The following is a 14,388-nucleotide window of genomic DNA, read 5'->3' on the forward strand; positions in this document are numbered from 1 at the left end:
CCAATTTATTTTAAAGAAAGATAATACGCATGGACTTTTCAAACAAATGTGACAAATGTGTCAGTACACTGACCACAAAACAGCTCTTCTGCTGAAGGAATATAAGACAACAATTAATGTAAATATTCAGAAGGTGTTATCTCACACAAACTCCACCCTATGCAAACCACCACTGATGAAAAGTTATCTCCAACAATACATGGTGAAGACACCCACCCAACCGGGACTGTTACACCCTTGGAAGAAATACCACATTTATATAGATATGAAATATGTTTTTTCCCCCTAGTAAAGTATGAATTAGCTCCCAATTGACAATGGAATCAATCAGAATCAACAAGAGAGCAATGATATACAAGTGCTATAACAAGTCTCAGTTACTTTAATGCAGTACATGTAGTTTTATTATTATTATTACATAATAAATAAAAAGAAAACAGCTAGAATACAAAAAGATTAGACAAGCATTTTTTTTAAGAAAATAAAAAGTAAATTAATAGACAGTCTAAAGGGGGCAACTATTTTTTTTTAAAAGAATAGAATTAGAATAGAGAGTGCTAGAGTAGATGGAATAGATTTTTATTTATTTTTTTATTTATTTATTTTTTAGCCTTTTTAGCCTTGAAGATGAAGCTGCATTTGACAACTAGGAAAGAATATAAAGAAATAGTTCACCTAAAATGAACAATCTGTATGTATATAAGAATTCTGAATTCTTTCTATAGCTTTGGATGAGAAAGCAAAAACATTCCCACAGCCATACCTCAAATATATTATCTAATTTGCCACACGCAACTCATTTCATAAGTTTCTATATGAACAACAGACTGCACACTATTAAGTTGGTTGACCAAGTTTTAGCATACTTATACGTATTAGATTAGTTAGAATTTATTTTGTGTGTGTGTTTGTGTGTGTGTTTGAGAGAGAGAGAGAGAGAGAGACAGAGAGAGAGAGACTGCAAATGAGCAGTTCATAGAATTCTTTGAGATCAAGCCAAAAATGTTTATACCGTTTCTGGATTGATGTCTTATTACCCAATTACCATTGCCCAACTGTCTCTTTTAGCCAATCAAAAGGCGAATTCTAAAGGTATCCGCCCACTTCCTAAAATGAATGAAAGATCCGACACAGAGCTTTTTGAGATTCAGAAACCAGCTCGGTGTTGAGCAGCAAATAACTCTCTTAACTTTATAATCGTATAGTTGAATACGATCAACTATATTCTAGTTATCGGTCTAGTTAAGAAACTAGATGAGAAACATTTAGAATGAACAGATAGCTGGAAATAGATAGTTAAAGAAGGAAAAATGTGCTAATGACGCTAGAGTTTGTGAAGAGATGAAGATGTCCAGGAACGGATCAGGTCTCCAGCCTCTCAAAGCTACTGTTCCCTTCACGCTGCACAAAGCAGCTGGAGCTGCCGTCAAAAATATCAATCCAGGTGAAGTATTTAATACACATCAGCAACTATCACACATGATCTGAGCCACTGAACATCTTTCTTGAAGGTTAACAGGAAATGGAATGTGAATCATTGAGTTTGCAACTGCATTAGTACTTTAATTTGTGTCTTTGTATGCTTTAAATCAAAACACATTAAATATTTAATTAACCTTAGAATATATGTTCATTTAAGTGAATTTAATCTATCTACACTCTGCAGTTTTCTTCTGGAATTTACTGGTGCATAGCAAGCAACACATCATCATCATTATCACCTTCATCATCAGTATAATATTACTTATAAACATTGGCTGTATGCTTACTTCAAACGTTTGAGTTAACTTTTTTTCTAGATGCTCTTTGAAACATCTCAGGTCATGCTGGAGAACTGGTTTTGTTCATATCAGCTCCAGTGTTACTGGACAGACAATCCAAATACTAAGACATTATGGAAACCATGCTAATCTTTACAGGTCAAATTGTTATTTTAATAATAATATCATTTAGAATAAATCATTATTAGAAACATTTTTATGATCTAAACCAGTGATTTGTAAAGTTTAACACAAAATTTATATATAGGATGAATGCATGTATTTTACCCCTCATTGAAGAAATTAGTACTTGTTCTCTGTCCATGCAATTTGCTGTGCTCACTTTGGTTTCAGGTGTTTTTAAGCTTTCTTGTTTCCTCAGGTAATAGAACCCAAGCAGAGTGGCGATTGCAGACTCAGATTCGGCGCACAGTATCTTTGGATGCGATTGTGGGACCGTACTTGCAAGGCCAGTGGCCCAAAGAGGGCGACGGACATGACAGGGAAGACAAATCCACCCAGGTAAAGGGATTCAATCTTCTGACTTAATCATGTGGCCCTGAATCGAATTATAGTTTTAACATACATTCAATTCTAGTCCCATATTACTGTTCAGCCATTAGTTGAGTTGAGCTGACTCACCCATGCATTACAGTTAACTTGAGTTATGTAATCAGATAACTTTTCCCAAGTAACTAGTAAAGTAACGCATTGCTTTTAAATTTAGAGTTAATTTTCAAATAAGTCACGCAAGCTACTTTGTTTTCCCATTTATTTACTGACACCTTTCCTGTCTCCGTATTGAGATAAATTAGGAGTGAGGTGCAGAGACATTTTAACTTATTAACTTCTCTTTTGGTGTTTACAGTTCCAGTTAAATAATTTTTTTTAACAAAATTAGCAAGCCCAGCCCATGTGGCAAAAGTAACATAATGCATTACTTTCCATAAAGAGTAACTAGGTAATGCTATAAGTTATTTTTTTATGGAGTAATGCAATATCGTAATGCATTATTTTTAAAAGTAAATTTCCCTGACCCTGCTCACTCAGCACAGATGGTAATAGCAGTGTAAAAGGGTCCATGCAGTTCCATGGTATATACCAAAAGTCTGTGTTATCCTCTGACTTCATCACTGTACCACTGTTTGCTCAAACTAGGTTGCATCACTGCAGGGAAAATGTGTGTATCAGCTTTTCTTATTTTTTTAAATATCATCTGTTTTCTGTTCCTCATTTTTTATATCATCTTTATATCATCGACTTAAGACAGTTTTACCCACTTGCTGTACTTGTTAAATTGTCTTGTTTTGGTCTCTCTATGGTCTTATTTGCACATGGTGCTGGTTAATGGCAAAATGTCTAATTGTACTAGTTTCCAAAAAAAAAAAAAAAATGGTCAAAGGATTACTTTTACAAATTACTTTGAAAAAAACACAAAAATGCACCATGAAAGTAGATCATATGACTGTACAATAGGATTACATGAGGATCATATGACAGGAGTCATTAACTGTTTATTTATTTCTGTGCTTTAGATCGCAGTTGTTTTCATGTTGCACATATTCAGTCCTGGCACAATACGTTTTGAAAAAATGGTGACTAAATCAATAAACATAATTCAGTGAACCCTTAAAGCATCAGCCAGCCAAATATAACACAGTTGATGTATAAACTTCAAACTACGATTGTGAACGGTAGTTTTATGTGATTTATAATGGTTGTTATTTCTGTAAAAGACACCACACGCTTGGTTCGCTGGAGCTGAAAAAACAGCTGTTGGATTTCACAAACGTTCCGCATCATGGGGAAATTCAGAATGTCTTCAGGATGGTACTGACGTATGTGCAGATTCAGTAAGTCTCAATAAATATGGCACTTCACTCCTGAAAATAGCTTGAAACTTATAGATAGTTCATTTGTGGTTGCGTGAATTGTGAGTCATGTAAGATTTAATACTATATCTACATCATACTGCATGCATCTGTATAAGAACATGTCTGCTGGTTCCGTTCTCTTTTCTATCCTTACACTGTTTTTGCTTTTAAGTTTTTCAGACTGAAACGACTGCAACAGAAGAAAAGGTCAGGCGTTCTGGTTGGCAATCAAGAGAAACTGCACAACCAACATCAGGTACTAATATACGCACAAACACATACTATCATTCTCTCTTTGAAACTCTTCTATGCTCCCTGGTTCCTCATTCCCAATCCACGTTTCCCTTTTCAGCCTCAACATGAGATCAAACAGAGCTATTTGGAATCTGTCTCATTGTGGTAAAATTGAAATAAAAATGAAGTATGCCATTTCCTTGCTACTAGCATTACCTTGCAGTTTTTCTTGCACTCATCAAGCCCATATGATTGTTCTTGTCTTTACACTATCTTATGATTTTATCTAGGGCTTGACAGTCAAAATGTGTGGCAGACAAAGTTACGTTTAGCTTTCCTGTCAAAGAGGAACTCTGCAATTTCAGCATTCTGGTTGAAACCCAAACATTCCATCACATTCCTTCATGTTGTAAAAGCACCACCAGTGTTTAACCTTGTTTTACACCGTGGTCTGTCTGTATTTTGCAAGTCTTCCAATTTTGGCCTGCGCTTCTGTAACCAAATTTCCATGGTCCCACCCTGGCCAAACACCCTCTTGCTGAGCCTGCTACAGTAGCCACTCCCCAAATTCGCCCTATTGGTTGCGCTGGAAAGAAGTGCTGTCAAACGATTAATCACGATTAATCGCATCCAAAATAAAAGTTTTTGTTCACATAATATATGTATCTAATAATAATAATAATATATTTATACATGTGAATATTTTCTAAATATATACTGTATGTGTGTGTATTTATATATACATAATAAATATACATAGTAGACACACACATATTATATGAACAAAAACTTTTATTTTGGATATGATTAATCATGATTAATTGTTTGACAGCAGTACTGGAAAGAAATTGATGGATCTGAACATACCGCTCTTAATGTTTTGATGGTGCCCGGGAGGCTCAGTGTTTACACTTTTAGGGGAAATAAACCAATGAATTGCATACACTTACATTTAGTCATTTTGCAAACACTTTTATCCAAAGTGACTTACAATTGGGAGATACATAAAGCTGTTCTTCTTAAAGGGGCAAACAGACACAGGAAGTGCTTGTAATACCAGGTTTTAGACATTGTTGAAATAAGTACAAGCTAGAAAAAAATAAAGAAAAAAATAAGGAGAAAGGTTTTTTTTTTTTTTTTTGCGATGAAGCCAAATAGTTTAGAAAGAGATGAGTTTCCAGCTGTTGTTTGAAACTTGTCAGGGATTCAGCATTCCAGATAGGGGTGGGAAGATCATTCCACCAGCCACGAATGGAGAATGAGAATGTTCTGGAAAGTGATTTTGAGCCTCTCTGTGATGGTACCACGAGGCGTTGCTCACTAGCAGATCTCAGACTTCTGGAGAGGATATAGATTCGTAAAAGTGAGTTAAAAGAGGGTCTTGAACTTGATGTGAGCTGCAACCGGTAGCCAGTGCAAGGAGATAAAGAGAGGTGTAACATGGGCTCTTTTGGGTCCGCTGAAGACCAGTCTGAATCATTTGTAGAGGTTTAATTGTGCTTATAGTAGTCAATGAACAATAAACTTGGTTATGGGAATGTATTTTGATACTCAAAACACCTCAGTGTATTGTAGTACATTATAAAACAGCAAATCAGAAGTGGATGCTGCTTCATCGAGGCATTAATTGTCTTTCTCCCCAAAGCCCACCGTTATACCTAACCTTAACCAAATTAATCCCGCTGATCAGTAAAGATGTCTTTGGTCAGTAAAGGTAGTCATGGCTTAGAGTGCTGTAACAATATTAGCTGTCCGATCAAAGCGGGGACAACATATCCAATTTTTTCCAAAAGAAGGCGAAATTCAGGTATACACCTTATTAATAAAACATACTATGTGTAGGCATGTATGTAAAGATGAACCCAAAATACTTGCGTGGAAATCTATGCCACTGCATGTCATGTATCAGTATGTTGCAACGTATTATTATAGTAAAATTAGAATACAATTCTATTTGTATTATAGCCTAGGGAAGCACATTCTTCTGATTCTGATGAGCTTCTAGATGCTCATCAAGTTCAGTGGTCTGCGTGTGAAGACTTCAAGTGCACTAAAGTGCCATATTCTGACACATGTACACAACTGTTAGAGGAAGTGAGGAGGATTGCAAAAAGTAACAGGAAGAGTGGTTGTATCAAAAACTGTTCTGCTTCGTACACATGCTGGCCAGCTGCAAACAGATATCACACTTCTTAGGGTTATTACAGTTTCATGATTTTATAACAGTTTCATTATCTTATTTCATTAGGTATTATTGTTTTTAATTTCAGTTTAGTTTTACATAGTTATATGATATTTTTTATGGCTGTTGTTGTTAGTTTTTTTTATCCATTATATCTTACAGTTGCACCAAATTGTAGACAAGCAATCTGCAACATCACACACACAGCACTTTATCAGATATACTGTAAAGTAAACTCACTTCAAAGTTTGTCAGTCACATTAACAGGAATGCAGCATATTGCTGTACTTGCTTACAATGAAATGTGCTATAAATATCCCCCTGTGGCTACATTTACCAGTGTTTGTAACATCCTTCATTCTCCACATTGGAGAACAACAAGTTGCAGATCGGTTTATGGCATATCTATGTGCTCTTGTTTTTGTGACATATCAGGACACAACTTTGCATAATGACATGGGTATGACACAGGTATTACAAGGAGAGGGTGACTTAAGAGGACATAACCCATGTCCCCATTTTTCAAAGCACTTATAAATCATACAGAATGAGTTTTTTTTTTTTTGAGAAAGTAAAAATGCACTTGTTTCCTGTGAGGGTTAGGGTTAGGTGTAGGGTTGGTGTAGGGCGATAGAATATACAGTTTGTACAGTATAAAAACCAAAAACACAAAAACGTGTGTGTGTGTGTGACACCTATAAATGTCATGCACAAAAAGCAAACTGTGGTGGGCTGTTTTTTACAGTATGTTGATCTGGCTTTTCCTTTCTGTGTAAATATAAATAAATAATGTGTGTGTGTGTGTGTGTAAATTAATACCAGGCTTGGGAGATTGATTAAATCACACCATCTAGCATGAACTGAAAATATAAGATCCTTTCATTTTATGTATGTCTTTTTTTCATGCTAACTTTCCATAATTTTTTGAGTTTGAATATGCATTACATGCTTTTTAAGAGTGTTTAAATTAAATACATTATGGGGATGAAAATGTAGGAAACATGTCCTCGCTCCAGCTAAGTAAACATACAAAAAATGTATTAATATTAGTGAAATTGTTTACATTTTATTAATGTTAGAGCAGTGATCTCAACAAGGGGGCCGGGGCCCACTAAGGGGCTATGCAAACATCTAATATGAAAAAAATATATATATATTATTATACTATTTGTATTTCTTTTCATCACACTGAATAACGGTTAATTGAATATCAGCACGCACTCCCAGTTTCTGCTGGAGTCAGATGTAAACTCACTTGGTTAAGGACTTGTACTTGACTTAGACACAACAAAATTGTCTTTTAATAAAAAAAATAAAAAATAAAAGTTAACAACTTGATCAAATCCTGATAGTGGACTTCAGGAGAAACCCCCCTACTCACCCCCACCCCCCAATCCCCATCATGACCGCACTGTGACTGCAGTGGAGTCATTCAGGTTCCCTGGGCACCACCATCTCTCAGGACCTGAAGGACATTTCAAATTTGCACATAATATCCCTGTACATACAAAACTGCCTTTTGTTATATACCTGCACATACAATTGTCAATTTTTTTTCCTTTTTAATGTGTTTTATGTTCTGTCGCTGTCATTCTGTTGTACTGCGGAGCTTCTGTCACGAACACAAATTCCTTGAATGTGTAAACATACCTGGCAATAAAGCTCATTCTGATTCTGAAAAATGATTGACTAAAAGGTAACAATTATAATGCTAATGCAATCAAACTTATACCACTATGTGTTTTCTCTCATCTCAGTCCCCTGCTCTATTAATCCCACCTGCTTCATTGACTCGACTGTCGTCACGCTTGCGTCAAAGTGAAGAGAGACTAGATCAGGAGCTGGAGAAAGTCTTCACACATAATTCATCAGTTCACCACTGTGGAGTAGGTTTAGCACTTCATCATTTTAACTGATTGTGAAGACTGATATCATGGAAAATTGTAGACTCAAACTGGAAACCATCAAATAATTGTAATATTGTGGGGTTTTTTTTATTTTATTTAGCTGTATGAGGTTCCTGACGGCCACAGAGCTCCTGTTCCACACCTGAGCTCCAGGAGTGGATTTCAGATTGGATCTTCCCTTGTAGCTTCCCATTCTTCTTCTTCCTCATCCACATCTTGCTCTCCACAGCGCCCTCTAGAACTCGACACTGGTAGGTCTCTTTTTCTTTAGTCCAGTTCTTTTCCACAAACTGCTTCTTTTGTTTCAATGAACTAGTTAAAAAAAAAAAGTTCTTAGACGCCATAATGTGATGACGTAATGATGGCAAGCCTATCAATTCAGTCATCATGAATTCAGTCAGTTAAAACATCATCAACATGATCTTTTAAGTTTCTTATAGTTAAGTTTTGCAGCTAAAGCACCCAAATACAGGTACAGGCATTTGTTTTACAAGTCTTGAAGATATAAAGTCAATAAATTAGTCTTCATCAGTGCAGAAACCATGATCTACTTACGATGCATAATCCATTATGTTATTAAATACTTACATTTCGCCAGATTGGCCCCCTTCAGGCAGTCAGTCAGTCATGTATCGTTTGGAAGCTTTACTCTGAATCACATGTGCAGTATTATCAGCTCATCTGTTCTTAAATCAGACATGTCCGAAAGAAATGGTTTCCAGTTCAGTGTACTGGTACTACTCGCCCTCATAGTAGTTATACTATAGTTATATCACCTTGTTTAGAATTTAAACAAGCTGTTCCTGAAAATACCATGGATTATTTATGAAACAAATAAATGTTTAGTTTGATAGTTTTACTAACAATTAATTGTAAAAAATATTTAACGTGAAAACTCAATTAGACAACGTTTACTGTAATGCTATTTAAAAAAAACATTAAAATAGAAAAATGAATTAGTAAAAATATTTCTGAATTAGTTTGATCTGTGTACAAATATTCATGTTGCGTATGTAGTGTATATATTAATTTGGTGTGGTTTGTAATATGGTGTATTTGAAAAAAAAAAAACAGCCCCACTTTATATTAGATGGCCTTAACTACTATGTAGTTACATAAAAAAATAAGTACAATGCACTTATTGTGTTCATATTGTATTGCAAAACACTTTTGCAGCTATTGAGGTGGGATAGGGGTAAGGTTAGAGAGAGGGTTGGAGGTATGGGTAAGTTTAAGGGTGGGTTAAGGTGTATAGTATGGGTCAACAGTGTAATTATAAATGTTATTACAGAAATTAAATACAAATGTAATTACATGTAGTTTTTTTTTAAATATATGTACAATGTAAAAACATGTATGTACACAATAAGTACATTGTACTAAATTATTAATTAAAATGTAAGTACATAGTAGTTAAGGCCACTTAATATAAAGTGGGTCCAAAAAACCTTTTTGATTTTGACAATTCGGTTTTTCTTTACAGTATTACAGCAAATGCTAAAATACTTTCAAGGATAAAAGTTAAGAGGAATATAGAGCAAACTATTATCCGGCTTTACTGACGAGATGCGCATAACGATCGGCCGATCGTGATCGGAGCACCCCTATAATTGAGTGGATGTTTTCATCCACGAACAACTCGAAAGGGTAGTGAATTTGAACAATCCACAAGGGTTAACTCAAAACACCTGCAAAGGCCTTTAAATGGTTTCTCAGTCTAGTTCTGTAGACTACACAATCATGGGGAAGACTGCTGACTTGACAGTTGTCCAAAAGACGACCATTGACACCTTGCACAAGGAGGGCAAGACACAAAAGGTCATTGCAAAAGAGGCTGGCGGTTCACAGAGCTCTGTGTCCAAGCACATTAATAGAGAGGAGGGAAGGAAAAGATGTGGTAGAAAAATAAAGGTGTACAACCAATAGGGATAACCACACCCTGGAGAGGATTGTGAAACAAAACCCATTCAAAAATGTGGGGGAGATTCACAAAGAGTGGACTGCAGCCAGAGTCAGTGCTTCAAGAACCACTACACACAGATGTATGCAAGACATGGGTTTCAGCTGTCGCACTCCTTGGTGTCAAGCCACTCTTGAACAACAGACAGTGTCAGAAGCATCTAAAGACAAAAAGGACTGGACTGCTGCTGAGTGGTCCAAAGTTATGTTCTCTGATAAAAGTAAATTTTGCATTTCCTTTGGAAATCAGGGTCCCAGAGTCTGGGGGAAGAGAGGAGAGGCACACAATACACGTTGCTTGAGGTCCAGTGTAAAATTTCCACAGTCAGTGATGGTTTGGGGTGCCATGTCATCTGTTGGTGTTGGTCTATTGTGCTTTCTGAGATCCAAGGTCAACGCAGCCGTATAGCAGGAAGTTTTAGAGCACTTCATGCTTCCTGCTGCTGACCAACTTTATGGAGATTCAGATTTCATTTTCCAACAGGACTTGGCACCTGCACACAGTGGTGCAGTACCTGGTTTAAGGACCATGGAATCTTCTAAAAATCCTTTCTTTTATTGGTCTTAAGTAATATTCTAATTTTCTGAGATTTTCCTTAGTTGTCAGTTATAATCATCAAAATTAAAAGAAATAAACATTTGAAATATATCAGTCTGTGTGTAATGAATAGGGATGGGTACCGAAACCCGGTTTAAACTGGCCCCGGGGCTAAATTATGAAAGACCGTAGTATCAGTAAGATCTGATGGTACCGGTTCTGCTTTCGGTACTGGAGGGGAAAAAATTTATGTACTTTTTGCTTAATAATGTTATCGTGCACATTTTATCTCACCAAACATTTCTAATGTGCGAACATATTAAGACGTTTGTCTGTGAGATTTGCGAGATCGCTCATGCGTGCCGCGGAGGCTGTCTGTCAGTCACACACACACCACAACGAGCGCGGCACACGCACAGACATAACAGTATGAAAACTCCCGCTTAGTAATAAAGAGTGACGATGGCGAAGAGATTTGCTTTATGATCTAAGAGATTTCTCATGCGCGCCGTGGATGTGTGTCTGTCAGTCACACACACGTACACACACGCGAAGGGGCCGTTCACATATCGTGTCTTTTGCGCGCTACATGCAATATTTTTGCATGTAAGGGCGGAAACACAAGCAATCTGTCAAAGGATCTTTCAAAAGTGCATTTTGTGCAGACAGAGAAATGCAAAGTTTTCGACTGCCTAACACAACACAAAGTACCAATAAGAATACCGTTAAAGTACCGGACCGTTAAGTAGTATCGGTAAGAGTAGTAATACCGTTAAAACCTTAACGATACCCATCCCTAGTAATGAATGAATATAATATATTCACAAAAAAGTTTCACTTTTTGAGTGGAATTAGTGAAATAAATCAACTTTTTGATGATATTCTAATTATATGACCAGCACCTGTATTTATATGTGTGTGTGTGTGTGTGTGTGTGTGTATATATATATATATTAGGGGTGTAACGATACGCGTATTCGTATTGAACCGTTCGGTACGACGCTTTCGGTTCGGTACGCGGTACGCATTATGTATACCGAACGGTTCGTTGGAGTATTTAATTATATTTGAAAAAAAAAAAAAAAAAAGAGAGAGAGAAATATAATGATATGCGTTCAACAAGGTAGCCCAATAACCCAAACAACGTAACAGGCAACGCCCCTGACACTCCCGAAGAAGAAAAAAACACCATCTTATATGTTTATGTTAGGCTACTCAGCAGGCGCTCGCTCACTCAGTACGCGCTGAAGGCTCGTTGCAAAATAGCCAATGCGTTTAACAGACTAGAAATGAGAAGATCCTCCAATAACCAACAGGTCTGGTGTTTGGGTGCACTTTGGATTCCCTTTAAGCTATAATGGTGATGGCAAGAGAGTGGTGGATAAATAAACAACGGTATGTCGCATCTGCAACATGACAGGGTACACCAGCCTAAACACCAGCCGTTCGTGCCTAAAAACGCATGGAAAACGCTAAGCGCGTCTTTCTCCTCCTTTCCAAAGCGCTCGGGCAGAAGCGCTCATGAGGCGTCTGTCTTTGCTAAGCAACAATGACGTGCTCTCTCCATGAGACGCGGAAATTTCAGCGAAGGATAAATGGATTTGCAGCTCTAAAAATCGCTTGCAGTAGCTCTGCTACTAAATTTATTTCAAAATTGCAATCCATATACAACTATGATCAAGCTGATCCTTCATCTTGGCTGAGCTCTCAACGTTGTTACGGGAAAGGATGAAGCTGATTGGTTAGTTCTTGTCACATGACCCGCGGTGCGCTTGCAGCATTCTGAAAAGTTGAGATGTTTTTACATTTTGCTGTATCTAAAACGTATCGAACCGAACCGAACCGAACCGTGACATCAGTGTATCGTATCGAACCGAACCGTGAATTTTGTGAACCGTTACACCCCTAATATATATATATATATTATATATATATATATATATAAATTTTTCATTCTTAGTTAATTACAAATGAGATTTCAAGTATATTTTGACCACTCAACTAGGAAATGCCCCCAGTTTCCAATTCATAAATCTGGCCACCTTACTGTGTATCTTTGTTTAACGTGAACTGACTGTGATACCACTCTGTCTTCAGTTGAGGAGGTCAGCTCATGTATCTTAATGCTGTCCTCATCACCACGACCCAATAACAGCTACTGCTTTCAGAGAGATCCACCAGAGGGTTGTGAGAGAGTCCGAGTGTGTGAAGAGAACACGTAAGTAGGCATACAACGCTAGGGTTGCTGTTGGTGTTCTGAGTACTTAAAGGGATAGTTCACCCAAAAATGAAAATTCTGTCATCATTTACTCCCCCTCATGTCGTTCCAAACCTGTATGAGTTGCTTTCTTATGTTGAAGATAAGAAGATATTTTGAAGATTGCTGGTAATCAAACAGTTGGTGGTTGCCATTGACTTCCATAGGAAGGAAAATACTAAGGAAATCAATGGCAACCACCAACTGTAACCTTCAGAATATCTTCTTTTATGTTCAACATAAGAAAGAAATTCATACAGGTTTGGGTCACATTTTTGGGTGAACTATCCCTTTAACTCAGTCTTGACTATTGAGCATCCTGTGAAATTTTTTTTCCCACCCCATCCTCTAATTCAGCCTTCCATGTTTGGACCACGTGTACATGCTCTCCTGCCCCGACCCCAACAAAGTGAACTTCACCACACACACAGGCTCAGCCTTCTGCCCTGTCAATCTCCCGAAGCCCCTCCTACCTCCAGTGGACTTCCTGATCTGCAGCCTCTCAGTTTCTCCAGGGTCCTGCTGGGTGGGACAGTGAGGAGTTAATAACAAAAGCAAAACCTGTAAATTTGGCATCTGTTACTCTGCATGAGAGAGATAGGGAAAAAAATAAAACACTCAGTACTTCACTTTTTAATAATGCATTTGCCTAGTATCTGACCTTTTAAAAATGATATTTTTCATTGTTAACGGGTGGAAAAAGTACAAGTTTATTTTCTAATTTAAAAAGAAACTGTAATAAGAAATACCACATTTCTTTGAGTCAATGAGACTGGTGAAAATATCCTGTTGGAATGACAGACTTAATAGATTTATGGATTAATAATTTGGGCAGTTTTATAAGGAGAAGGCTTTTCTTATAGATACTGAATGCTGAATACGCCAATGGTACTGTTAAGGAAATGCTTGTATTTTAAATCAGCATTTTACCACCCACTTCAGTGTTACAAAGAAAAAAGACTTTGGCAAATGCATTTATATAAATATATTATCTTTAATTTTGATTATTGAAAAGTTTATTGCAGAAAGTATGTGGGTGGACTATTACAGTCATAGACCACGTTAGTAGGTATATTTATGTTCTTATTTGAGGTGAATGTTACAGTCATGCTCTAATTGTACATTTAAATTCACCCTTTATATATTTTCAAAAGTAGAGTGTTTTTTGTGTGTCTAAAGAATATTTGCATGGTATACCTTGAACAACTGAATGTTATTTTTATATTAGTTTAGATTAATCTGTTTGTGAATGTACGATTAGTTAGGAGCTCTGTACTGTTTGCACATATATTTTTGCTAAAGATAAGCTATAGAATGTAAATGGTGACGTTATCTGACTTCAAGAGTTTTTCTTTATCCAATATGCTCATTTGTGCACATCTTTTTTTTTTAAGCTTTTGTTGAAATGTTTTATATTCAGATAAGTTTAAACTTGCCTTCACATTGGAAAGTACGTGGGAAACTATGTGTGCATTGATGATACATTTACTCTTTTCTTTCTATCTCTTAAATTCTTGCATGTCTGTAGTGTGTTTAAGAACCGATAAAATAGAATTGAGCAACAATAGTCAGGTTAATGTCTGTTCTTTCTTACTAAATTCCAAGTGGGTGATGTTATGAGAAATAACATACAGTGATTTTTACTGTCAAGATTATCAAAAGAAAATTAAGTGCTAA

The 14,388-nt window shown here is 36.5% G+C and overlaps 1 protein-coding gene across 1 annotated transcript; it reads left to right on the forward strand.

Moving 5' to 3' along the window:
- The first annotated feature begins 1,122 nt into the window (after positions 1-1,122).
- On the forward strand, positions 1,123-14,278 carry LOC113056302 (protein FAM117A). Its single transcript, XM_026222947.1, has 8 exons — positions 1,123-1,444; positions 2,143-2,282; positions 3,497-3,613; positions 3,807-3,890; positions 7,808-7,936; positions 8,058-8,208; positions 12,552-12,672; positions 13,069-14,278. Exons 1-8 carry the CDS (start codon positions 1,342-1,344, stop codon positions 13,247-13,249), a joined length of 1,026 nt encoding a protein of 341 aa, XP_026078732.1. The 5' UTR covers positions 1,123-1,341; the 3' UTR covers positions 13,250-14,278.
- The last annotated feature ends 110 nt before the right edge of the window (positions 14,279-14,388 follow it).

This window comes from Carassius auratus, chromosome 37, assembly GCF_003368295.1.
Source record: "Carassius auratus strain Wakin chromosome 37, ASM336829v1, whole genome shotgun sequence".
Classification (NCBI taxonomy): Eukaryota; Metazoa; Chordata; class Actinopteri; order Cypriniformes; family Cyprinidae; genus Carassius; species Carassius auratus.